The sequence below is a fragment of the Poromitra crassiceps genome (assembly GCF_964638095.1).
Source record: "Poromitra crassiceps genome assembly, chromosome: 22".
NCBI classification, from domain to species: domain Eukaryota; kingdom Metazoa; phylum Chordata; class Actinopteri; order Beryciformes; family Melamphaidae; genus Poromitra; species Poromitra crassiceps.
In genome coordinates, this window is record NC_139647.1 from 10,337,523 (window position 1) to 10,364,334 (window position 26,812).

At 47.1% G+C, this 26,812-nt stretch overlaps 1 protein-coding gene across 3 annotated transcripts in view; it reads left to right on the top strand.

The window, feature by feature from the left end:
* Positions 1–26,812, top strand: part of tacc2 (transforming, acidic coiled-coil containing protein 2) — a 56,648-nt gene that overhangs the window by 9,521 nt on the left and 20,315 nt on the right. The window contains exons 3-5 of one of the 3 annotated variants that reach the window (XM_083658486.1): positions 3,589–3,882; positions 23,197–23,303; positions 24,045–25,461. In XM_083658486.1, coding sequence (XP_083514612.1) covers positions 3,589–3,882; positions 23,197–23,303; positions 24,045–25,461 — 1,818 coding nt within the window. The remainder of the gene's footprint in view (positions 1–3,588; positions 3,883–23,196; positions 23,304–24,044; positions 25,462–26,812) is intronic. The other 2 variants (XM_083658487.1, XM_083658488.1) reach the window with 2 other exon arrangements.

Consider the following 26,812-nt stretch of genomic DNA (forward strand, 5'->3'; position numbering starts at 1 on the left):
AGCTGCTTCCAGTAGATAGTGTGTGTGAGTCTGTGTGTGTATGTCCAAAATGCATATGTGTGTATGTATGGGTTGCATGATATATGATATACATGATATATATTTCATTTACTCACTATCCATTCAAGAAAGTACAGTAGAGGTTAGAGAACCCGGTGTTTGACCTGGCTTGTGCAGGCATAACCACCTGTTTGAATCCCTGGCCTGTCTGGTCAAATCTGGATTGAAAAAATGGGTGAGAAATGCGCTCTCAAGAACTACTGCCGACTGAGGTGTCCTGGAGTGAAGCTGCTCAGTGGCTGACAGCAGGAGAGTGTGGTGGCATAGAGAGGCAAAGTGAACGTCACTTCCTGCTTCAGCACTGTACCAGAGATTTTCACCCGCCATTTATTTTCCCGTAGACATTTCGTAAAATGCGTATAAAAATAGTTTTACTTGTTCAAACCAAACGGTTCAGCTATATTTAGAAACAGGAGAGACCACATAATATTTCACTCGGACCAAAACGTAAAAGAAAATGCGGATTTAAAGAAAATATGTAGTTTTTGTTTTGTTTTGGTTCGAGTGAAATCTTCTATGGTCTCTCACTCTCTCCCGATTCTAAATATACAGCTGAACCGTTTGGTTTGACGAAGTAAAACTATTTTGATAAGCATTTTACGAAATGTCTATGGGAAAATAAATGGCGGGGAAAAAATCTCTGGTACAGTGCTGAAGCAGGAAGTAGGCGGTCACTTTGCCTCTCTATTGGGCATGTGTGTGTAACTGTGTCGATCTGGGGAGGGTGTGGTGGTGTTGAAAAAGGCGATACAGGCTCAATCAGCTTCCCCCAGATACTGTCTATAGAGAGCCGCAGGAACGAGTCCGGAAATCATAGATACTAACACTCCTGGTTCTTCACTGTTTTCGCCTATGGGAGTTTTGAATGGGTTTTTGGTGCGATGCTTCTAATAATCTCTCTGGGCAACGCTGGCTTACTGTAATCAAACACGAACCAGTGTTTAGTAATATCATCTTCACACACGAGGACCACTTTTATGAGTTTTGAAACTTTTACGCGCCGTTAAAAGGGCGGCTAGCTAGCAAACGGCTAAATGAGACTACACTGTTGAGTCGACGTCAATAACGTCACGTCACCACTTCAAAGGACGAACACGGAAATTCTCTTTCCCTCACCTGGTTCAGCCCGTTCAGCCCGGGGTAATCAGTGCACACATCAACAACAGTCCAGGTTGAGTGCTGACGTGACGTGGAAGCCTATGTGACAGTGTGTAGTTCTGGATTAGCTTAGCTCAAGCTTTTTACTTCTAGGGCTCGCATTTACAGTACGCTACAAAACTCATGAAAGTGGTCCTCATGTGTGAAGATTATCCGACTGAACTCTAGTTTGCGTTTGATTAAGCTTGCCTTGCCCAGAGACCTTATTTGAAGCATCGCGGCAAAAACCCATTCAAAAATCCCATAGATAGAAACAGTGAAGAACCAGGAAGTCCGGGACTTCCGCGTTCTGACTACAAAAATACATCATCCCTGCGGCTCTCTATAAATCAGCTTTAGAAACGTGTGTCTCATGTCCGTGACACACTGACTGCACTCTTGCTAGTCATCTTGTCATGGTGGTAAGTAACTAAGGGCCCAGCTGTTAACCTCAGTGTACCAGCTGTCATGTGCTCTCTCTGCAGCACCTATCCAGTGCTGTATCACGTCTTAGCCTTATTATAGGCCCATTTCACAGCTGCACAGCAGCCATTTTTAAGGTGGTGAAGCAGGAAGTAAAGCAGGTGTAATCAATAACATTAACGAGGGCCGGGCCCTGGCACCGGAACACCTAAATGGAATGGAACCGTCATTAATGGCATTGACTACACCTGCTTTTACTTCCTGCTTAGTGCTTACCCACCTCAAAACGGTTGCTGTGTGAAATGTGACAATCCTCTGCCATTCTCTATTCTCCTGATTCACTTTTCTATCTGCTCCATGACTTTAATTTTATTTTATTTTATTTTATTTTATTAATCTCTGGACTGGAGGCCATGCTGAGTCTGACCACAGATTCGCCCACTGACTCTGTTGTGACTTGGTTTCTATTTCCAGACTGCGTGTGTGTGCCCAGTTGGTCACAGATGCTGTCATATGCATGGCATTGGACGTCTCTGCTCAGGGGCTGTGAGAGGAATGAGACTACATCACAAAATCTATGTGGAGGTGTTGGATCCTCTCTGACCATTAACTTGTGCAGGTTTCTGCAGTTTTTCATCCTGCGAGCTCAGTGGAATGGCAGAGACCCTATTCGATGTCAACTGTAACTCACTACGCCCTTAAGAAAAGCACACGCCCTCATTAAATGTTATTAAGTTCTGACTGCAGCAGGGAGAGAGAGAGGGGGAGGGAAGGGGAGTAGCAGAGCTCCATTTTCAATCTGAACTGAGCTGGAGGAGACTGTTTGGAAAGTGTCGGTCAGGGGAGATGATATCTACCTCCTCCGTCGCTGGAAGCTCGCCGACGTCGACGGTGGGTCTGACCACGTGAGACTAGGGGAGAGTTGAGTTCATTATCTGTAGCTAGGGCTGGGAGTGGGTGATAATTCAATATTTTCATTTATCATCCTTCAGTGGAATCATATATATCGTGATGATATGAGGATGTTTTGATATCGCACATTTCTGCTGTCTAAATTGATGGTGACAAGTGAATTTTACTTCAAACAAATGAGCTATGGTAGGAATATTATTTGAATATTTCTGTTTTGTTTGACATCACAACTAACATTTAACCTGGCGAGGCAGCTGCATTCACGCGAGATCACGATCACACCATCTGGACAGCGTCAGGTTACCTAACATTACCATTCGGTTCAATGAGATGAACATCAATGTTATTATTGCCTACTACAGTACATGACCCATATCATGATATATATTGATATTGAGTCAAAACCTTATGATTATCGTGATATTGATTACAACCATACGGCCCAGCCCCTATGTGTGGCCTACTTGTTGTGAGGCTCTGGCCTAACAGTGAAGAGCGCTGCTGTATTTTTAGAGCTGAACAGGAGGCAGACCCCTTGTGGGGAACAGCTGCCTGCTGGCCGGCCGTGGCATTGCCCCCCCGTCAGATTAGAGAGGCTACTACTCCTGATAAGATATGGCCTGGACCTGGACCGGGGCCAAATCCACTCCACCAGGTGGCCAGTGATGACAGAGCCAGACTCCCGGGCCCAGCAGCACCCTCAGATCCAGACTGCTACCTACAGTACGCCACATGGAGAACACATGGACGCATGGCGGCCTAATGAGTGTGGAGCAGCCACTGGAGTTGTGTTTTTTTTCAACTGTGTGTAATTGAAATGGTGGTTGGAAGGAAGGAGTGTTTAAAGAGACTTGCTGAAGCTGAGGTTCTTCTTGCCACTGCTGACTTTAGGTGAAGGCGTAAAGGAGAGCGGTCTAGCCTAACTCTGCTCCGAGGGAAGTTTCTTTCACACTTCATTTTGTGTGGAGGAAAAATGGAATGTGTCCTCCTCACTCCTCCTCAGAGATCTTTTCAACATGGCCGTCTGTTGATGTTTGGTGTTCCGCTCCTCTGCAGGCACTCCATCACTGAGGCAGAGCGAGGTGACCCTGCCCCCGTGCACCGCTCCCCGCCTGCCCTCCCTCCCCACCTCCAGAGGGCAGCAGAGTTCCCCACCCCTCCCCCCACGCCCCCCGAGAGGCAACCCCCATCCGCAGCTCCTTTAACCCCACCTGCATCTCCTTCAACCCCACCTGCATCTCCCCTGCCGCCTCCTCCACCAGCCCCTGCCTGCCCACCTCCATCTCCACCTTCTGGTCACCAGGAGGGGGACCCCCACCCTGCATCTGCACCCTGCCACCCCCCTACAAGGTAGGTTCCTATCCTATTAACCTATATTGCTCTGGATTACTGTATGGCTGGCACTGTCTTAGCAGTCGGAGGTGAAGGAGTCGTTGCGATTTATCTGTAAAATGTCATGTTTCTAAAAGGGTTATGGCTTGAGGCCTGTAATAGGAACATTACAGTCCTTGTGATCCTTCGATTATTGATTCTAAGACCATAGATTGGGCTGGTGCTGACAGTTAGTCCCTTTAGCCTGCTGGACGGAAAGTCTAGTCAGGTTCTCATCCTGTAAACCCTGGTCCGGGTTAAATCTCACAACTTTAAATGTAGCCCGTGGACCTCCATTGTGGAACTACCGGAAGTGTAGTCATCCAGACCGCTGCCTCATTTGAACTGAAGCAATCGATCACTGCATTGTCAACGCACTTCTCTTCCTGTAGACGGTGCTGCTGACCACACCACAGATCTAGAGATAGTATACCATCAGGTATTAATGCCATTCGCTGAGTGAAGTCCAGAGCAGCTACGTACGTCAGCGCCGGCCTTGTTCCCCCGTTCAGAAAATGACAGTCGAGCATTATACACTACATGCGCACACAGGAAACGGATTACTGATGTATGAACTGAGTGGTTTTGGAAATTTAAATATGGTAATTGCAGTATATATACATACATGTGCCTCAAAGATGCTGCATAGTACACGCATTAGGGGGAATGTTTATCTGTGGATCTTTTCTTCATTACAGCATTAAGTAGGCCACTTATCCAGCACACCTCATCACAAAAAGCACAATCTGCCCCATCTTAATAACTTGACCCAGCATGGTAGATTTCTTGCCATTTAAAAACTGCTTGTGTAGCAGCACGCTATTCTTGGCAGAAGGCCTTTATTCCACACCAGAACACAATGCTGTTCATTCATAACTTAACGCTGGTGCTGATTGAGTTTAACTGCAGCTCATTACTTCGATATCGAATCAGATAATGCTAAACATCCTTCATGGGCCGTGTGAGTCATTTCATAGGCTTTGTTTTATCGTATAGGAGAGAATGACTCAGCCACTTTGTTTCACAATGCAGTGCCGTTTCCAACCAGCAGAGGGAGTGTGTTCTCTTATCGAAGTCCTTGTTGTCATGTTGGACGGCCAGCCTGTGTCTGCTCTCTGCTGCAGTCAGCTGTGGTACAGAGACAAACACGACACAGTCACGGAGACACACCAACAACCCTGTATCTCACTATAACGTTGTCATGTTGTGTGTAAACTGAGACATGTCTGTCTTTGATGAGTGAGACTATTTGGCTTTCTTAACGGTCGCCTTATATAATAAGGATTTTGAGAAGAGGATGGTGTTGCTATATTATTTATGTTGGTGTGGTGTAAATAGCAGCAAAGGCTGTTCAGAGAGGACAGTTAGAGAGCAGTTAGCAACAGCGAGCTCAGCTAATCAACACGGTGACTAAGGTGTGAGGACACTGACTCTGATTGGGTGTCACACAGTGGTGTCACACACTGTAGTAACCAGTTTGCAGACCCTTTTATACAGTCTATGCTGCAGACACAGAGGGCAGTCTGCAGCAATAAATCCCATGGAATCTGAAAAGCAAGAACGAAGTCTACCTCTTTAATATATATATATATTTTTTTTGTCAGGGAGTCACTCCTTGTCAGCATTTTATTTGATCATCTTGATTTTCTGAACTCCCCTCAAAACCTCATTACTGTTACAGCACATCCCAACCACTACTATTATACTGTTAGTTCATGTCTCTACGAGTCATGGTCTCGTCTCTTTCCCAATTTTGAGATCGTAGAGAATGACGTAAATAAAGCACTGATTATGTTCACATTGAAACGTTTAGCAGCACAGCACAGGTTGGACTTTACGGGTCACTGTTCTTAACAGCTAGACGTCCTTACTTGCCTGTATCTGACCACAACACCTGTAAGCGATTTAGGAAATGAGTTGGTGGCTATCCAAGCTACCGCTCTGCTGGATCGTTCCCTTTCAACTTTCCCATCGAGACCTGCCTCTGAACCTCAAAATACTTTTGGAAGTCACTCAAACAGAAAACTATTATCTCATCTGTGTCTTTATAGTCTTGCACAAAACAAAGTAGTCCAACATGTATATTATGCACGATGTTGGCTAGTGTGCTGCCAAACGCAATGTTGTAAGATAATAAGTGCAGGAGGATAGAGTCTTACACACCTCAGAGTGGATGTTCTGGAGACACAGCCTCAGGACATCGATGCCAGGAGTGAGAGTTTATGGGAGAACTGAAGCGTCTTCAGAGCAAAGCCCCGGGCTCTTCCCCTGCCTGATCAGACAGCTGTTGAGTTTGCATGCCCAGGAGGATCAGGGGGGCACATCTCCACCCAGCATCATGTCATAAGCCACTTCTTAACATGCAGTGGAATCCGTATTATAACCAGCTCCTAGCCGGTTGGCCTGCATGTTAAACAACAATTAGCCGGCCTACGCGCACTCCCGCGAGTCCGTATCATATTCATCTCGGTCGCCGGTATAGGATCCGCATAATAGGAAAAGCGGCTGCTGTTAAACACTGGCAGCTCATAATCCCGATCATGTCTGAGTGGGCGGGTGGTGGCACTTCACGTTCACTAGTTTATTAATTAATGAATCGTTCGGGCAATCGCTTATATCAACAAATTAAACGAGCAAACTCACGGTTTCCTCAAGTGCTGCAAACGGCTTTGAATTGTTTGGTAGAGCTAGGGATCTCAACGCGCTTCGGCTATGCAGGCAGGCAGGTCCATCACACCGAGGAGAGGAGAGAGCTTACTGCTGCGCTGCTGATCCATGTCAGAAAAAGTGAGACATAGGCCTAGCCTAACTTTTGTGGGGAGAAATACATTGAAAACTAGTCAGATATGACTTGAATGCCACTTGTAAAATAAATCACCCACAGTGATTGACGACGGTCCGACCACTATTTTGACTGGGCGGCTTTATGTAAGAAAGGCGGAAGCGCTCATTTTTGGCATACTGCCACCCCTCGCGGTCGGAATGGACCCTCGAGTTAAAACGGCATGTTTTTGAATGGAGTTTGGTTAAAGATTCGCTAAGCACACCGCCGACGACGACTCACACGACAACTATTTGCCTTGTAGGGAATAACATGCATGCTCCCGCACCCCCTCCCCCCGCCCACTGGCAGAGAGAATACTGACCTTTTCCAGCTGTTTCTAAACAAAGACCCCTCATGTTTAAAAAGGTAAAACCGGAAAATATCCTGCTAGCCGCTAGCCAGACATGATCCAGACTTCATGTTTAAAAGCCACTATAGAGATACATAAACTCTGGATTTCCCCAAAATACATCTTTCTACCTCTTGTCATGTGCAGAGTGGATTCATTCTGCGTGATAGCACGCAGTTGCATCTGGCATCTGCATATTTCTGCGTATGGACTCACAGAGATACTGTAGAAACAATGTTGTCAATTGTAAACAAGATTTCAGCGTGGGTTCAGGGTTTTTTAGACACTTATCTTGTTGAGCACTAGCCAAGACATCGAAAGGTTTTCATGTTTTTGTGTGTGTGAGAAGTTGCCAACAGCCCCCCCTGTAGGCAAATCTCTAAAGGCCCCCCACCTTAAAAGTCACACTGTTCTTTCTTACCTAACTATAAACACATTTCACAGATTGCGGATTGTCACCCGTTTCTAATGTTTTGTTCTCAAACAGTGTAGTCGGGTTTCTCTCAAGATCTGAACCCTTCCACTTGCATCCCTGAAGAAACCATAAATTCTTACGCATCTAAAAGCTTAGGCTATTTAATCCCAGCCCGCTCTTCAAGTATGTGGACCGTAGCGACCCAGTTTCTCCTAGAGCAAGCTTATGAATCTTTCAGAAAAACCTGCCATGGTGGCCATATCTCCCAGTGCCTGCTTTGTTGAATATTTCATTTGTTCATTTTGCTCAGTGTGAGGATGAAGCTACAGTGCCTGGCCAGAGGCTTTGCAGAAGGTGTTTATGCTACAGTAGCTGCTCCATTCAGTATAGGAAGCATTTCTATCCCTTTTCATTTGAAAAAAAAGGGCAGAATATGAACTTATACTTCACACACACACATGCTTTCCCTTACAGAAAAAAACACATGAGGTTCACATGTGTCCACATGTGGTGAACATGTAGACACATGGGAAGCATGTGGGTACAACATTTACATGGGTTTCACATGTGATCACATAGGTTTCACATGTAATCACATGGGAATTTACATGGGTTTCACACATTTGTGCACATGTACACATGTGCTTTCCCATGGGCAAAGCACATGTTTCACATGTGTTCCACATGTTTTCACATGTGAAATTTAACATGTTTTCACATGTGATCACATGTGAAATTGCACATGTGCAAAATCACATGCAATCACATGCGACACATGTGTTTTTGCACATGTGATCACATGTGATTTTGCACATGTGAAGTTCATGTGGTTTTTCTGTAAGGGTTGCTTTCATGGGCACATGGATGTGTTTGTGACCCAACTGCTATGAGCGTCTGGTTAGCAGTTAGCAATCAATATATTCGCTCCAGTGGGGGGGTCTCTGTTGTTATGAGTGGGTGAGTGGGCAGCAGTGTTTGTGCTTGTCCCCTAGGGGGGCTATGAAACATCGACGGGCAGTCAGACCCATCGGAGACTAGAATCGCGTCAATACGCTCCGTGAACTCATGTTAATGGACTTGATGTTTACATGTGAGCTCTCCCTTCTCACAATGGGGTGTTAGGTTGGGCACGCGGCCAACCTGCCTCTCTCTCTCTGCCCTCTTGTGTTCCTTGTGTCTTCACTCTTCAATGTAGTCCACGTAGGCAGAGGCCCGACACCTGAAACCCCCAAAACAGCAAGTTCTGTGTGATCAGAAGCGCTGCAGGCTAAAGCTTGTTATTATATAGTGAGTCCTCTTTCCCACTTTCCCATGAGTGAACAATGGATCTATCTCATATTTCAGACGCCTTTCCCAGTCTGCTTTCCCACTGCTCTTAGACAATCGATTGGAATTTGCAGAACCTGTTCCAGCTCTTGTTTCAACCCTACAGGACCTACTCTCTGTGTCTAACATCCTACAGGACCTCCTCTCTGTGTCTCTAACAGCCTACAGGACCTGCTCTCTGTGTCTAACATCCTGCCTACAGGACCTCCTCTCTGTGTCTAACATCCTGCCTACAGGACCTCCTCTCTGTGTCTAACATCCTGCCTACAGGACCTCCTCTCTGTGTCTCTAACAGCCTACAGGACCTCCTCTCTGTGTATCTAACAGCCTACAGGACCTCCTCTCTGTGTCTAACATCCTGCCTACAGGACCTCCTCTCTGTGTATCTAACAGCCTACAGGACCTACTCTCTGTGTCTAACATCCTGCCTACAGGACCTCCTCTCTGTGTCTCTAACAGCCTACAGGACCTCCTCTCTGTGTATCTAACAGCCTACAGGACCTCCTCTCTGTGTCTAACATCCTGCCTACAGGACCTACTCTCTGTGTCTCTAACAGCCTACAGGACCTCCTCTCTGTGTCTCTAACAGCCTACAGGACCTCCTCTCTGTGTCTAACATCCTGCCTACAGGACCTCCTCTCTGTGTATCTAACAGCCTACAGGACCTACTCTCTGTGTCTAACATCCTGCCTACAGGACCTCCTCTCTGTGTCTCTAACAGCCTACAGGACCTACTCTCTGTGTCTCTAACAGCCTACAGGACCTACTCTCTGTGTCTAACATCCTGCCTACAGGACCTCCTCTCTGTGTATCTAACAGCCTACAGGACCTACTCTCTGTGTCTAACATCCTGCCTACAGGACCTCCTCTCTGTGTCTCTAACAGCCTACAGGACCTACTCTCTGTGTCTAACATCCTGCCTACAGGACCTCCTCTCTGTGTCTCTAACAGCCTACAGGACCTCCTCTCTGTGTCTCTAACAGCCTACAGGACCTCCTCTCTGTGTCTCTAACAGCCTACAGGACCTCCTCTCTGTGTCTCTAACAGCCTACAGGACCTACTCTCTGTGTCTCTAACAGCCTACAGGACCTACTCTCTGTGTCTAACATCCTGCCTACAGGACCTCCTCTCTGTGTCTAACATCCTGCCTACAGGACCTCCTCTCTGTGTCTCTAACAGCCTACAGGACCTCCTCTCTGTGTCTAACATCCTGCCTACAGGACCTCCTCTCTGTGTCTCAGATGTCTCAAATACAGAGATTGGCAGACAGGCAGACAGACAGTCAGTGATTGATGTGCTTCCTGTCTTTGATGTATTGAGGTTTGGTGTGAGTGCCAGTAAATTAGATCACCGATCCAGCCGGCTCCCCTGGGAGTCGACATGGAGGCAGCATTCATTTTGGAATGGCTGCGAGAGAGATGCTCATATGCCAGGATGCCTTTGTCCTTGTCTCCTCAGCACAGGATGAGTCCATAGGTCCCATCCTTTATGGAATAAAGTTGTCATGAACTAAAATGTACAAGAGACATCTACCTGTCTACCTGTCTACCTGTATGCATCCTTCAAACTCAGGTCTGCCAATGGGTCATCACATCAGTGTGTCTTGTTTGCTTTCCTTGTTGGTTTATCTAGTTCAGAGGTTTTCAAAGTGTGTGTGTGTGTGTGGGGGGGGGGGCAGGCCTTCCCAGGGGGGCTCCAAACAGTTTCAGGGGAGGCTGAGTGAAAAAAAATTACATTAGTTATTACTATTACTAGTGATCAAAATAGCCTAAATGTGTGTGATTTGGTTAAAGAGATAGTTCAGAGATACAGTAGTTTTGGTGAATATTACTGTATTTCCCACACTTTGCCAGAGTCAGAAACAAATAAATGCCTTCAGTCTCTTTTATGTATTTGGTGTAGTAGTCTGAAGTATGTCAAATAGCAATATCAGGCTCTCTTGCCTGGGATCAAATAACATAATCATGATCTCATAGGCATCCAGGAATTGAGTGAAACGAAAGGGGGGTGGGCTTGGGCTATTTTGTTTGTGTGTGTGCTGCTTATTAAAATGCTTTAGAGGAGTTGGCGGAGGCGCTTGAGGCAAGGGGAACATAATAGGTCAGGAGCTGCACACAGCACATAGTTTCTCAGGAGGGTCCATTGTTTACCTCCTGCATCACGCTGGTTGGCCACGCTGCCTGCTGGAAGCTTCCATTGTGTGAAGAGGAGGCACAAAATGACACGTTCACTATTGAGAGAGATGGGGGTCCAGGCTGGAGAACGAGAGAGTCCAGACTGAGGTATGGTGACTGTGAGGGGCGGTGTGTGTGTGTGTGTGTGTGTGTGTGTGTGCGGGGGAAGGAAGGAGACTGGCGGAGTTGTGGAGAAAGACCCTGTTAAATCAGTGTGCTTTGGGGTCTGCTATTGTCTGGCTCCCCCCCCTGCATCGTCGCGGCATAGCGGACTAGAAAAAGCAGCTTGTCTTTTTAAAGGCACAGCGGGCTGGTGTCAGAGGAGAGAGTGGAGGAGAGAGGGGGGAGGAGGAGGCACGGAGAACAGCAACACAGCTCCGCGATAACAGCGGCCAAACAGAGAGAAAGGCGCCTCACACACACACACAGATACACACACATATGCACGGGAGAAAGAGAACGGGATTTAATTTAATTTGTTTTTCGGATTATTTCCACCTTTTAATTTTGAGATCTGTTCCTCCCGGCGTTTGTTTTGTTGTTGCATCATTCTACCTGCGAGCAGCGGCCAGACGAGCAGCGGGGATATTTTCACAGTGGTACCCGTAGAGGAGGAGAGGAATCAGGGATGCTGCGCGTAAAGCGGGAAGCTGTGAATCATCCAGCGCTTTGCTCCTGATGCCAGCAGGACTGTCTCCTCCACCGCAGTGCAGCACGGTAACTCACACCGCCACGGAGCTCAGGCCAGCGCTCGGCTTCGACACAGCAGCCCGCCTCGCTGGAAGGACCGCGGGAGGCGGAGAAGGAGTATTTTTGGGGTGGAGTGCAGGTGGATGTGGAAGGCGGGAGGTGGGGGAGCAGGAGCTGGAAGGAGGAGAGGGGGGGGGGGGAGAGGGCAAAGCTAGCCGAGGATGGGAGCCAACGAGTCCATGGAGCCCGGAGAGGCACCTTGTCCCCCTCAAGAACACATGTGAGTCCTACCTTAACCTGCCTGTCTGCTCTGCTCAGCAGTCTGTCTGAACGCCTTCAGAGATGTGATCAGGCCAGAGAGGAAACAAAGGCACGGGTAAAGCTAGAAAATGGTAATCCCCTATTAGGGAAATCACAAAGAATCCCCCATTGGAGATGATTTTGGGGGCTTGGAGAGTAGCTCCTACTGATTCGGCCACTGTTTTTGTCACATCGATTTGTATTTGTGTCTGGTTCTGAAATGGTTTTCTCATGCACAGACACTGCTGTGAAGCTTTTCCAAACTGAGCCAATCGTCCGATGTGAGTCGGTACCGAGACGAACGGAGAATGTCGTCTCTGTTGTTTTCTTTTGTGATGTAAATACGGACGAGGGGACGGGAGCACATGTGCGGACACATGTAGGGCATCAGCGTGCCCTGAGTACAGTACAGTACAGTATGTACAGATCAAACCTAATGGTCCTTCAGGGAGGCTGTGGGAGGCAGAATGAGGCAGGTGCTGCTGGGAGCCTGGCGGTGGGGTGATGTTTTTCCGTGTGAAGGTAAGGAGGCCACGGCTGACGCGCTGGGAGCAGGAGCTGTGACGGCACTGAAATAGAACACACTTTGTGATTGGTGGAAGAAGAGAACTCCAGAATAAGAGTACATGAGAGAGAGAGAGAGAGAGAGAGAGAGAGAGAGAGAGAGTGCTCCACTTGGCTGTGTTTTATTTATATCTCAGACACTCTACCTGCACAGGGGAGCCAGGACCTGGGGAGGCAGATGGAGTGTGTGTGTGCGCGCGTTTGTTTGATCTTTGTGGGACATGAGTATTTTTGACGTATAGCATAACATAATCATCTCGTAAGGTCTGATAATGTTCAGGCTGTAGAGCAAGGATAGGCGACAATTGTGCTGATCAGTCAAATCACCTGCTGTAGTGTTTTGGTTGGAATAAAAACGTGTTGGGTCGTCCATGGCACATGGTTGCCTATCCCTCCTTTAGTGGATTGGGGCAATCACATTAATAAATCAATCACAGCTACAGACTCTTACTGTAGCATTGCTACTGTAGGTTGGTAGCCAGTTTATCCTACAGGTGCAGAACAAAGCACTGTACCTACTGCCCACCATTCTAATGGCTTTTACAGCGTTCACTCCTTCAGTTGTGCAACACTGTCAAGAGCACTTACATCATTCAAGCACACCTGGACGTGCACTGTAGGGCTCAGGAAGCTAATGTACAGTAAGTGTTTACTGTAAGATTCTGCTTTATTATGATCCATTTCAATAGCTAACGGTATCCCGAGTCAACGCTTAAGTGCAGTCACACCGTTAAAATACACGAACAAATACATTTGCGAAATGTAGTTGCTGCTATAAAGGGTTTCCTCATAGCATCTGTTCATATACAGCTAACTACATTTGCAGGTGTTAGCGGAGTACTGTTGAATCCCTCTGGAACTGCTCGTTTACAACACATGTACAGCACCGTAATAACACACTGTAGGCAATTAGGTGGACTGGGCCAAACGATGTGCTGCTGTGCTCAAAGGAATTATTATTCTCTAGGAGGTTTATAATGGAAGAATGACATCATACCATACTGTAATGCAATTCCAGTGAGGTTGTGTTGTGTTGTGTGCATTGAGCGGGGGGAGGGGGGGGGGGGGGGGGGGTGCAGTCATATATATGAACCTTCTGATCTCATCATCAAAACAGTGGGGTAATTCCCCCACCCCCCTCCTAGCTGATGCTCTGCCTTGCAGGCATTCCCCTCTAGCCTGTTGTTTTTGAGGTACCATCTGCCTGCATCGCATCCCAGGTCTGAGATTAGACTACGTAGATGAGGTATTATTGAATGGAGATTATCTTAGTCTGCCCCCCCCCCCCCCCGTTAGTCTCAATGGCTTCTTTGTTCTGAAAATGGATCTGGACTGAGTGGATTTCTTGGGAAAAAATGGGGATACCACCACACTCCAAAACTAAAGGATGCATGGTTTTTTTGCTGATATAGTTTTGTTCTCAGTCTGGACGGACATGGGAGAGAAACTGCGAGACACGCGCTCTTGGAGAGGCTCAGTCTCTGTGAGCAGCAGAAGGTGCACAGAGTGATTCTCCATCAGGTCTCATTTCCCGAGGTGAAGAATCCTCTGCAGGAGACAGATCTGCTCTGTGTTCTCGTCCCGTCACCTAAACACTGTCTGCTCTCCTCTCTGCCCGCTACATCACTGCTGTCTGACTGAAGAGGCTGCAGGGAAGCACTTTGATCAAAGTCTCTCTCTCTCTATCTATCTATATCTCTCTCTCTCTCTCTCTTGTGTGAACTTAACCAGATGACTTTTATACCTTGTAAAATGAAGATTGGTTGTGGTTTCATATAGTACTAAGTGCCCGTGTGATATACAGTGTACTCACTGTATCCAGACACTCATTCATCAGTGGCCCAAAAAAAGCACAATAGCTCCCTCTGTTGGTCTCATCAGAGGCTCTCACCTCTCACTTCTACCTCGTACCACAGACACATAAAATAACTCATATTATTACATAATTTTTACCCTCTTCTGACTTTTCAGAATCCAGCACAAATCAGACATGTACCCTCATTAACAGTAATTGAAATTATTATATGCTGTATAATGTTTCCTTTCTAAAGGTATGTCTTTTAAAGTCAGTTGTGTCTGCTTTGATAGATTTTCTGGCAAAAATCCAAGTTAACTGATATATACACACACACACCGGTACACTCATTATTGAATTGTCACTGACATCTGCTAATGCGGAGCATTTGTGCAGCTTTTTAGTATATTGACTTGTCACATAATGCTGACAGAAGACAATTGCTGATTCTCACACTAGACACTAAGCTTCTCTGCCTTTGACAGGGAGCAGAGATTTTAGTGTTTGATGTCAGCCTCGATCAGGCCTGGCTCCAGACCCAAATTACAGAGGGGGCCTGCCCCTAGCTTGGGGGGGCCAAGCTACCCAAGGGGGTTCCGGGGGGATTCTCCCCCGGAAGAATATTTTGTACATTTTAAAGTAAAATTCATCAACCTGGTGCATTTGAGAGCAAAATGAAGAGGCTAAATCTATGAAGAACTACACACATCTCTAATGTGTTGTGACTTTACAAATAATTAGGCCTAAACAATTAATATTAAATGTATTTACACATTGTGCACAAATTGCATTCATTGTGACAAATTTACAATAGTTAATATCCAGCCAGAATCATTGCAAATGGATGTTCAAAGTAACAGTTAGCAATAGCATTCAGTTAATCAATGCCTAATGACAGCCAGATTCCGTTTTAAACTTTAAAACAGAAAAACGGAAAAACGTTTTTAGCCACACACAAAAAAAAAAATTTTTGAATGAGGGGGCCAGTTCGGGGAATGGGGGGGCCCGGCCTGGTCAGCCCCCCCCCCCGCCCCCCCCCCCCAACGCCAGGCCTGGCCTCGGTCCAGAAGGCTACAGTGTAGCAGCAGAATGCTACAGTGTAGCAGCAGACAAGAAAGCATTTTCAGGAAGGCAGTGTGACACACAAATCCTCCTGATAACGAATGGTCAAAAGCAGGAGAGGGGAGCAGGCAGGGAGGCTTAAGGCAACAAAGGGAAGATGCATTGGAGAGGTAGAGGGAGGTGGGATGAGGGACTTAATGGATATGAGGAATGGGATGGAAAGAGAGAGATGGCCTGGATCCCCAGTCGGCGTGCAGACAGACAGACAGACAGACAGACAGACAACAGACAGACAGAGAGACAGACAGACAGACAACAGACAGACAGAGAGACAGACAGACAGACAACAGACAGACAGACAGACAGACAGACAGGCATACAGACATACAGACAGACAGACAGACAGACAGACAGACAGACAGACAGACTTTCAGAGGCGTTTGACAGCCAACAGAAGATAGTGGGAGTCTGCAGCAGCTAATCTCATGTCCCGCTAATCACCCAGCTGCCAGCAGAGCGGCAGCCAGCCCCGCCCCCTCCTCCTCCTCCTCCTCCTCCTCCCCGCACGTCTCTATTCAGCACCCTTTCCATCCGTGGCTGTGTGGTGACATCATGTGGTGACATCATGTGGTGACATCATGTGGTGACGTCAAGTTTAATAGTGTAGCATTTTCTGTGAGAACAGACTATAAATGATTGCCTATTGCTATGATGAAATGTCTTGGCAGAAGAGACAAGATATTAACTATACATTTCTTTCCCCTCTACACAATTTCTTTTCTAGAGCTAGAACGTCTAGAACGTCTAGTCGATTAACCGATTAGTAGATCGACAGAAAATTAATTGACAACTTTTTTTTTATATTCGATTAATCGTTTATCTCTACCGAATTTAAATGGGCTATTTACTAGTTACTTTAGGATGTGAAAATAGCAGACAACTTCAGAGGATTATTTGGTTTATAATGGTCAGACCTAGGAGAGACGGCGCCTCCCTGCCCGGGCAAAAATGCGCCACACGCCGCAGCTGCAGCCAGAGCCTATAGGCTACTGTATGAGCTATAAGCCTCCCCAATAAGCCAATGTTCAAGTATCCCATGCAGGTGCAATGATAGATAATAAAATATATATAATATAATAATCAATATATAAAATGCAGTCCATGATAGACACAACTGGACACTTTGTCTTGTCCCACACTGTGCCACAGCAACACTAAAATAATGTGTGCATTAATAAGACAATCGAAGCAGACTTTTAAAAGTAATGCAAAAGTTACTTTCCGCCGTAACTAATTACTTTTATTATGCAGTAATTTGTAAAGTAATGAATATTACTTTCTGAGACAAATAACTAATAACTAATTACTAATTTTCAGTAACTTAGGTTATCAATATTTTTCACCATTTTGTGACCTTTCATAGACCAAAAGACTAATCGATTAGCCCAGATAATAATCAACAGATTAATCGATAAAATAGCTATTTGCAGCCCTAGTTTTCCCCCCCATGCTGCATGTTTTCTGGTAGGTTTTTGTATTAGAGAATGACAGGTGGCGTTGGGTTTATGTGCAGGTGTAGCCCAGTTTCCCCCTCTCCCCCGGGGCTGCAGGCAGGCGGCTCTCCCTCCAGCTCTGAGACGCCTGTTTAGATAGGGTGAGACACATTCATTTAGGCCAGAGCAGACACATGTCTGGCTGTCTGAAATGCAGCGTGTCTCTCTCTCTCTCTGTCTCTCTCTCTCTCTCTCTCTCTCTCTGTCTCTCTCTCTCTTACTCTCTCTCTCTCTCTCCCTCTCCCTCCCTCTCTCTCTCTCCCTATCTCTCTCCCTCTCTCTCTCTCCCTCCCTCCCTCTCCCTCTCTCTCTCTCTCTCCATATCTCTCTCCCTCTCTCTCTCCCCCCCTCTCTCTCCCTCTCTCTCTCTCTCTCTACCCCTCCCTCTCTCTACCTCTCTCTCTCTCTCTCTCTCTCTCCCTCTCTCTACCCCTCTCTCTCTCTCTGCCTCCCTCTCTCTCTACCTCCCTCTCTACCCCCCCCCCTCCCTCCCTCTCTCTCTACCTCCCTCTCTACCTCCCTCTCTCTCTCTCTCTCTCCCTCTCTCTCTCTCTCTCCTCCCTCTCTCTCTCTCTCTCTCTCTCCCTCCCTCTCTCTCTCTCTCTTTACCTCCCTCTCTCTCCCTCTCTCTCTCTCTCTCTACCTCCCACTGCAGAGTCTCTGTCTCCAGGCAGTCATCTCAGCCTGCTATTAACTGCTGCTCTCTTTGTTTCAAATCGGCCCGATTGGCCGCCCACACGCTGCGTCTCCTGTTTCTTTGTTCTTCCGTCTGCTAGTAGGTACAGCACGCCTAAGAGCTTCTGAAGACACGACTACATTCAAACAAAATACACATTCAAGAATCAAATATGTTTATTCACCTGATTTCATGTATTTTAAATGTAATTTGTGCTATTGCCAAAGCACTGACATGGAGCATCATCATTCAGATGGTTAGCATTAGCTTCTATTCCTACCATGCACTGCTGGTAGGAAGAGAAGCATCGGAGGAAAGGAAAGTGAACAGTACTAACGTTATTTTTCCTTTTGTCTTTAAACCATTTCAGGGGTTGCAAGCAGAATAGTGTTGCAATCAGGATTGTTTTGGCAGCTGTTTGAGTAATAACCCTGTAATGTGCGTTTATTTGTCTTCCATATCATATAATGGGCTTTACCGGGGCCTTTCTTGGTCAGTTAAGCCTCAGGTGATGACGTGTGTGTGTGTGTGTGTGTGTGTGTGTGTGTGTGTGTGTGTGTGTGTGTGTTGGCTGCGGCTGTGTGCATCCAGCTTTTTCACCACAGCGGAACATATGGTGTGAACAGCCTCCTGTTACCATGGCAACACAGTGTTTGCAGTCATATGACAATAAAACATGTCCTCTGCGAAGACATACGCTGAGCACTGAAGTGAGCCCTGATTACCACACTTACTGTTTCAGTGGCATTTTATTTTCATCCATTCTCATAACTGCAGCAGTCATCGAAACGCTTTCCAGACAGCGACATCTAGGCTATCTTTGTGGATTTATGGATTTGCTTTTTGGATCAAGTTGCTCCTTTTGAGTGGTTGTATGTATTTCCAATGTATCAAACTCGCTATCTATGGTCTATACTTTGTAGGGCTGTCACTTTTCATTCGAAATTCGAATGCAACTTCGAATGTGGGGGGAGGGGTTCGTTTTCGAAATGTAATTTGAATGTTCGAATTTTTTTTTTTTTTTTTTTTTTTTTTTTTATTAACCAAAATTAACCAACTGCTGCTTGCTGGTAATGTTAATCCCATGTCAGAAAAAGTCTCCAGATTTGTCGCGTTAGTCTCTTCTGAGAAAGATTGTCTCCAGGGTCTGAAAAGTTGTCTCGAGTTGGATGCAGCCAAGTTTGTGAGACAGTGTTGTGACTGTGAGCTAACACGTCGGGCTGATGCCCGGTGGCCTGCAGTGGGTTGCACCAGCTGTGCGTAAGTTGAAACGTAAGCTAGTTTGAACGTAAAGTCTCACTAAGTCCGAGTTTACGCACTACTAAAAATATTTGGGTTGCACCAAGTGAAATAGTTACAATGTAGGCATAAGTTAGAACTTAAAATTTACACCTACGTCTTACTAGGTGTAAAGTCCTCCGTAAAATAGCAGTCGGCACGGATTGCAACTTGGCACCGTGGCGCGTCGTTGTTTTGCGTCCGCAACGCGCTCTCCGTGATAAATTACACCCTTTGATATTTATGACTCATGCTTTTGTTTCCCACAAGCTGCAGCAATGCATACAAATTAAAATAACCGCAACAATTTAGTGAGGCAGGATGGTGGTATAGCCTACAATACTGATGAAGAGCTCACAGATAAACGTTAACAGTAATATGAACCTAAACGAACGTTACTCAATAACGTTCTCATTTGATTAGTGTTGATGAAATATGAAAGCACTAATTTGCGGTGGGCAACATGTCCTGTTTTCACTCCACTTAAACAACCGTAAATAAACACCGTTTCCACCGTGCTTTTCACTGATTGGTCACAGATACTGTACACGTCATTGTCTGCGACACTATTTTGGTTAGTATGGACTTTAGGGTCTACTAGTTAAGATGTACCTTACGTCTCCGTGGTGCAACCAAACAAAGACACAACTTTAGTGTCAAACTAACTAGTTTGAACGTAGCAGTTAGTGTGGACTTCACACCCTAACTTAAGACAGAACTTACGTTCAGCTGGTGCAACAGGCTGCTGGACTGGAAAAAAAAAAAAAAAAATTTTTTTTTTTTTTTTTTTTTTTTTTTTTAATTAACCAAAAAACTTCGAATATATTCGAACGAATTTCGGGCAATTAAAGTTCGTTCGAATTTTATTTTGGGGAAAAAGTGACAGCCCTAATACTTTGTCTTCATATGTTCCACCCTGGTCCTTGCTCTGTCCTTGGAACTGTCTTGTCTCACTGCCTGACCATCTGACCATCCCTGCGCTCTCCACTGACCCTTCCAGACGGATCTCCAGCCTGATCCTGCTGGGTCAGAGATTGCAGGGCTGCTTCCCCTCCTCACCATGTGCTATCTCACCTCATATCATAGCACCATGAAGGTAACAAACCTCAACGTGTTTGTTTTGTGCTAGACATCAGCACAGTCAGTCTGATATGAAACATTTATGAAGCAGGTTTCTCTGCATCATCTTTTGCAGGTGTAGCCTAGCTACCCTGCTGCTGGATGCAGTTGTGCTGCATCCAGACAGAAAATCCTGAGGTTTCTCAGTGAAAAGATGCTGATGCTGCCGGCTCCTGGGGCACATTGCACTAGTGCTTCCTCCTGCCATCTTGCTGGCCGAGAACATCCTCTACCACTGCAGTAACATGTCCCCAGGGGTGGAGGGCGGACATATTGACCATGACAGTCAAGAGGGGCTTTATTAGATTTTGGTCTCTTCTGCCTTGCTGTCTCTCCAACACCTTCTCGTGTCTCACTCAACTCTCAATATGGACGACTGATCGGCCACAATGCTGCCTAGCAATGTAGTAGCGCCCCCCCCCCCCCCACACACACACACACACACACACACACACTATTCTTCATGGCAGCAGATGTTAGTGGATCCATGTTTGCATGTGTCCTATGACAAAGGACCCCCGCAGGACACTGATGTCTTCAACATGACCTGAGAAGAAGCCATATAGATGAGCTACAGAGATCAATAAAGACTGGAGCTTTCGTCTGAGTGTGGGGGTCCTCTCCTCCTCCGTCCCGTGTGTGTGTGTGTCTGTGTGTGTGTGTGTGTGTGTGTGTGTGTGTGTGTGTGTGTGTGTGCGCGCGCCCGTCCGTGTGTGTGTGTGTGTGTGTGTGTTGCCCTAGGCATTGCTTTTTTCATTGCCCTTTTTTTTTATTGTTCATTGTAAATGGCTCATTTCATTATTCTGTCCGAGGATGTGCTGGAGAAACCGCACAAGACAGTAGGCTACGTTAACCTCCCCACTCCTAACTGTAAGCAAATCTTTTGTCTCAGGAGTGCCTACAATAAGAGACACCAATAATACTAGTCAAAATTATGTCTATAATACGTCTATGCTGCCTCTATTTTATATAGCAATTCTGTTTCAGTGTGTCAGTGAAGATGAACTGGGTTTGTAGAGCAGCATCTGGGTGTGTTCTTTCTTGGCACTTGGACCGAGTGAGCAGTGAGCGTAGATCTTCTCATTATAGTTCTTTGGCAGAGGAGGACCAATATGGAGGCGCTAAAAAAGGGCGCTATAATGTGTTGGAGAGGGGAGCGTCCTCACAGCAGATGAGGCTGATGCTGGGCAGTTAGACTGCCCTTTCTCTTCTGTGAATACTGTGTGTGAAGTAACTGTATGTAGCCTGCCTCTGACACAGCACCACCTAGTGGTTCAGGAGAGAAGACAGAGGAAGGGAGGGCAGTGGAGAGGATGAGAGAGAGAGAGAGAAAGAGAGAGAAAGAGAGAGAGAGAGAGAGAGAGAGAGAGAGAGAGAGAGAGAGAGAGAGAGAGAAAAAAGGTACTGGGCGTCTGCAGCCAGTCTCATTTGGATTGCGAAGCATCATTCCGTACTGGGGGAAAAAGGAGTGAGATGTTAGACGTGAAACAAAGAGAGAAACGCCTGTAGAGGAGAGGAGGGGGAAAAGCAGGGAGAACAGAGGAGAGGTGAGAGAACAGAGGAGAGGTGAGAGAACAGAGGAGAGGTGAGAGGACAGAGGAGAGGTGAGAGACGTGGTCAGTGGGGGAGAGAGAGAGAGCTTGCAGAGGAGGGAGGCGTTGGCACGTCGACAGTACCTGTGTGACAGCCTGCAGGCGGCAGCAGTGTGGTGCGTGCAGACCAGACACAAGAGGTGCAGCAGCAGCCATGGCAGCAGTGAGTGCGTGGCAGGCTCTGTCGCCGCTGCAGTGGGCCCGCTGGGGCTGGGACACGCTGCTGGGTCCGGGGTCCGGGGACGGGGACAGCCCGGGCTCGTCGGACCCCGCTCTGGGGCTCCTGCGTAGCCTCTCCTGGAGCTCCTCGCGCCACCGCGACAGCATGCTGAGGGCTGCCGGGGAGCCGGGCAGACAGAGGTGAGACGTGAGGCGTGGTGGAGGCTGCTGCACGCCGCCACATCATCATCATGCATCCATCATCGGAGTGCGGCGGTCGTTGGTAGTCGGAGGGTGTGCGTGTGCGTGGTGAGCTGTGTTAGGGTGCAGTTGCTGAGACGATGGTTAATCAATATTGATTTGGTATAGGATGACAACATCTGTGTGATCTTATTATCACTCAGTTCTCAGTTCGTTGTATTTCCCTCAGCACCTCTGTCTATTTCTGCATAGCTGTGATTTTTGGTGGTCTTGTGTGTGTGTGTGTGTGTGTGTGTGTGTGTGTGTGTGTGTGTGTGTGTGTGTGTGTGTGTGTGTGTGTGTGTGTGATGTTATGTCTCAGGCGTGGCGTTATGTCTCTCCTCGCTGCAGATTTATCACTTTCATTTCCAGCCATACAAATCCCACTAGAAATTAATATATATTTGCTTTTATAAATGTGCTGGAGTGAATTTGTTGGACTGTCAAGCAGCTGGTAATGAATGCAGAGTACCTTATTAGCGGATGTTAGGGCTGTGAATCTTCACTGGCCTCACGATTTGATTCTATTACGATTCATCTGTCAACGATTCGATTCGATTCCACGATGCGTCACGATGCATCTCGATACAGCTCAAAGTATCGCAGCTCCAAGTATCAAATCCTCAATTTTCTGTATTATTACTGCACATGGCTACTTTTTCATCAATTAATACAAGCAGTCAGATACATATCAAGTCCCTTTTTTACTTAGAAAGTGCTTTAGAATCTGAATGTCAACAGAGATTTAAACATAAACGATTCCACGATTCATCTGTCAACGATTCGATTCACACATCCGCATCGCGATGCATCGATTATACGATTAATTTTGACACCCCTAGCAGATGTGGGTATTAAGGATATTGAAATGGTACAGCAGCAGAGTGGAACTGTGCATAGTATGTGCCACATGGACTAGTACCTACCTGTGATAAACACAGTGAAATACTGCTTTCAGTTAATCTTTATGAAAAATTATATTACAACATCTCTGCTTTTGCTACTTCCTTGCGTCAGAAGTTGTGTCCTTCATAATATGCGGTGTCTAAAGGAGAGCACATTAGCTCACACTAGACTTATGATCCAGCTGCAGTCATACTGTAGCAGCTATCACAGCTCAAGCGATGTCCATCTGAATAGCAATCCTGAGTTAGTCTCTCCTTGTCTTTCGCTATAGGAGCTCAGACTCTGATGGAGCGTTTGAGACCCCCGAGTCCACAACTCCAGTGAAGGCTGTTTCCCCGACAGATCCCCACGACCAGCAGCTGACGTCCAGCGACCAGGGTAAGAGCCAGAGCACGATCCCATGTTGAGGACTGGCCTTTCATATGGTGATATGATGTCACTACCAAAGGGAAGAGAACGGGTGAAAGAAGGGCTTGTTGCACCATCTAGTGGAATTAAGTAGAACTCCACATTTCTGGGGGGAAAAGGTCTTTGTGTGCTGAGACGTCTCCACTGCACAGTACTGATGCTCTGGTATAGGTGGCTTGGCTTAACAATCAGCACAGTCTCCATTTCTCATGTATGTAGTCATTTTTCATTACTATTTTTACTTATCTTTTATTAGAGCAATTCAAACACAGTAACATGGACAATAAACAAATTAAACAGTGATGAGAACAATGATCGTCCACTTTAGCTTCATAGCATTACTTTTTTCATTACTATTTTGATGTATTTTCCAACTGGGAGTGTCTTATTGAATACTTTAGAGCACATTCCTCAATATGATTGGATGTGTCGAAAACCACCAGCAGGTTTTTTTTATCTCCTTGCAGCCTTCCTTAGAATCACTACTGCACCCCCCCCACCACACACACACACACACACACACACACACACACACACACACACACACACACACACACACACACACACACACACACACACACACACACACACACACACACACACCAAATAATGTATTCACCGAAATGTACAAGTCTCATTTGAACCTTTAGAACTTAGTTACCATTTCAGGATTATGGAATAAAACCACCTATCTTTCTCCATCTCTTGCAGCAGCAGACACCACAGTCAGTGACTCCGCCTCTGATCGTCCGCCCAGTCGCTCTCTCTCCATCGTGTTCGATGAGGACAAGCCCATTGCAGCCAGTGGTGCGTACAACATTGAGGAGTTTCCTCCAGAGTCGGCCAGCCACACGCTCGCCCGTTCCCTCAGCCTGCAGGGCGGAGAGCTCGACACTGCCGCTCCGATAGACGCCGCAGACGGCTCTGCAGCAGGAGGCTTCCATCCGCATGCCGAGTCCTTCAGCGTAGGGACCGAGAGCGCCCCGGGCACCCTCCACAGGCCCAAGAAGGTACGGCCCGGCTCCCTGAAGAAGAAGCCTCTCCTCAGGCAGACCTCGAACCCTGAGAGCCCGAGGCCGGCGTCCTCCAGCAGCACCCCGGAGGCGAAGAGGAGGGCCAAGCCTCGAACGGCCAGCCCTCTCAAGGCTCAGGAGGAACCCGAGGGAGCCTCCGCCACCCCCAGCCCCGGAGGAACCCTACGTAGAACCAGGAAGACCCGTGTGGAGACTCCTCCTCCTCTCCCCGAGGAGACCAATCACACCAGCCCAGAGGAGACCAGCCTTCTCCCCCCTCCCTTACGCCTGTGCCAGGAGGAGACCCCTCTCCCTGCGAGTCCACCAGTCACAGAAGACTCCCCCATCCCCGCCGGTGGCGCCTACAAATGGGATCCGGACAACTTTGAGAACATCGACCCTTTCAGCACAGGAGGCAATAAAGTTGCCAACTCCCCCGTGTTGGGTCGCAAAGGTCCCGTGGGTGCCCCCGTCGCTACCCGCCCAGAGAGTCTCGCCGTCTCTGCGGGGGAGCCGCCTCACCGCGACCCCCCAGCTCCGCTTACAGAGCCAGTCGCCAACCCTGAGGAGCAGCCTCTCGTCTCCAAGCGTCAGCCGGTAAGGCTGGAGTTCGACTACTCCGAGGAGAGCAGCGAGGCGTCCCACCAGGCCTCTGCCCCGCCCAAGAAGCTGGGCAAGAAGCCCGGTGCCAAGATGCCCCTGAGGAAACCAAAGCTGGGCCTGAAGAAGGCCCCGCCGCCTCAGACAGAGCAGCTGGACAACGAGCGTCCAGCCCCCAACGGCACCGCGGACGACATCCCTGTCCCCAAAGCATCGTATAACTTTGACTCCGACAAGTGGGACGATCCCAGCTACAACCCCTTCAATTCAAAGAAAGGCATCCCCATCTCTCCCAAACTATCCAGGCCCTCCAATAAATGTGACTCCAACAGCTTCGATGAGTCCGTAGACCCGTTCAAATGCTCCAATAAGATGGCCAACTCCCCTCCGAAGGCCTGCGCCGCTTTCGATGTGCCAGCCAATGACAATGACGTCGAAAATGACAATGACAACATTGCTGAGCTGGAGGACCACAATCAGAACAAACCCGCCAAGAAGAAAAAACCCATCAAATCGTAAGTTCATGATATTGGCCTCTTACCACGGGACCATACAATAGACCCTTTGCACGGGGGGCATTTTGTGTCGAAAAGGCAGGGTAAACACAGGTGCAAGCAAAACACTAATGAGGGTTTCCAACCTTACACTCATTGAAGTTGGAAACCCTCATTAGTGTTTTGCTTGCACCTGTGTTTACCCTGCCTTTTAGACACAAAATGGCCCCTGTGAAAAGGGTCTATTATGGCGTAGTCCACACTCACTTACAGTACATTATATTCATGTGTAAGAATGTCTTTGTCAATGTTGGTGAGTTTTCCTAGGTGTGGGTGTGTGTTTGTACGTGGTCCACTTGTCTATTATGTCGGTGTCCTCTGTCTGTCTCTCTGTCTGTCTCTCTGTCACCTGTGTCTGTATATTCTCATATGTCACAGGAAGTCCAAGGGTGTGTCCTCTCTGTGTTGTCTGTTGTAAGTACAGGGGCAACAACACAACCATCTACCATCTATTATTGCCCCCTCCTCATTCAGTGTGGCTCCTCCTCCAGGGGCAACAACACAACCATCTACCCTTATTGCCCCCTCCTCATTCAGTGTGGCTCCTCCTGCACCAGCATGTTGCCCCTCCTATTAACAGAGACATCACTATCCCTTGTGACCAATAGCAAACAGTCCCAGTGAAACGTCCTTAGTGTTGGCCATCTGCTTGTGTTTTAACTGGAGGATACCTGCTTTCAGTTTATTTAATTTTTTTAAATGGCATCATGTAATTGTGTACAATATAATCAAATCAGTCAACAGGGTGCAGCCTTTTTTATTTTGCAGATCCAAGAAGGCTTCTGGTTAATTTTTCATATTTTGTCTCAGTGCAAGCTCAGATCTACAAGATAGTGTATCTTAAAAAAAATCAGAAGAAGAGGGGGGGGGGGGGGGACATAGAACAAAATGAAACGGACCCTCGCAAAACCTGTATATTACGGTAACCTTGAATTTAACACTGAAGTCAGAAAAGGGGAAAAATGGCCGTCGCTGATAATATTCAGGCTATGGTGCAGTGCAGTATAGGGTGGTGACGATCACGATACCCTCATCATTGTCCTCACTAACAAACTACATTGCTAAAATACATTCCTGGCCAGGATCTGTGTTATTTGAGTATTTGTGTGTGGGGGGGCGGGGGGGGGGTCAAATCATGAACTCACTCTGGGTCTAATCATTACTGACATTCAATTAATACTAAACTGACTCAACCCTCTTCAAAACATTTCACAGTTCAATTCATTTCAGGAAGAGTACAGGAAGTAATACGCGTACACATACAGTAACAGTGCTATCGTTAGCATTTTATGCAAAATAATTAATGCTATTT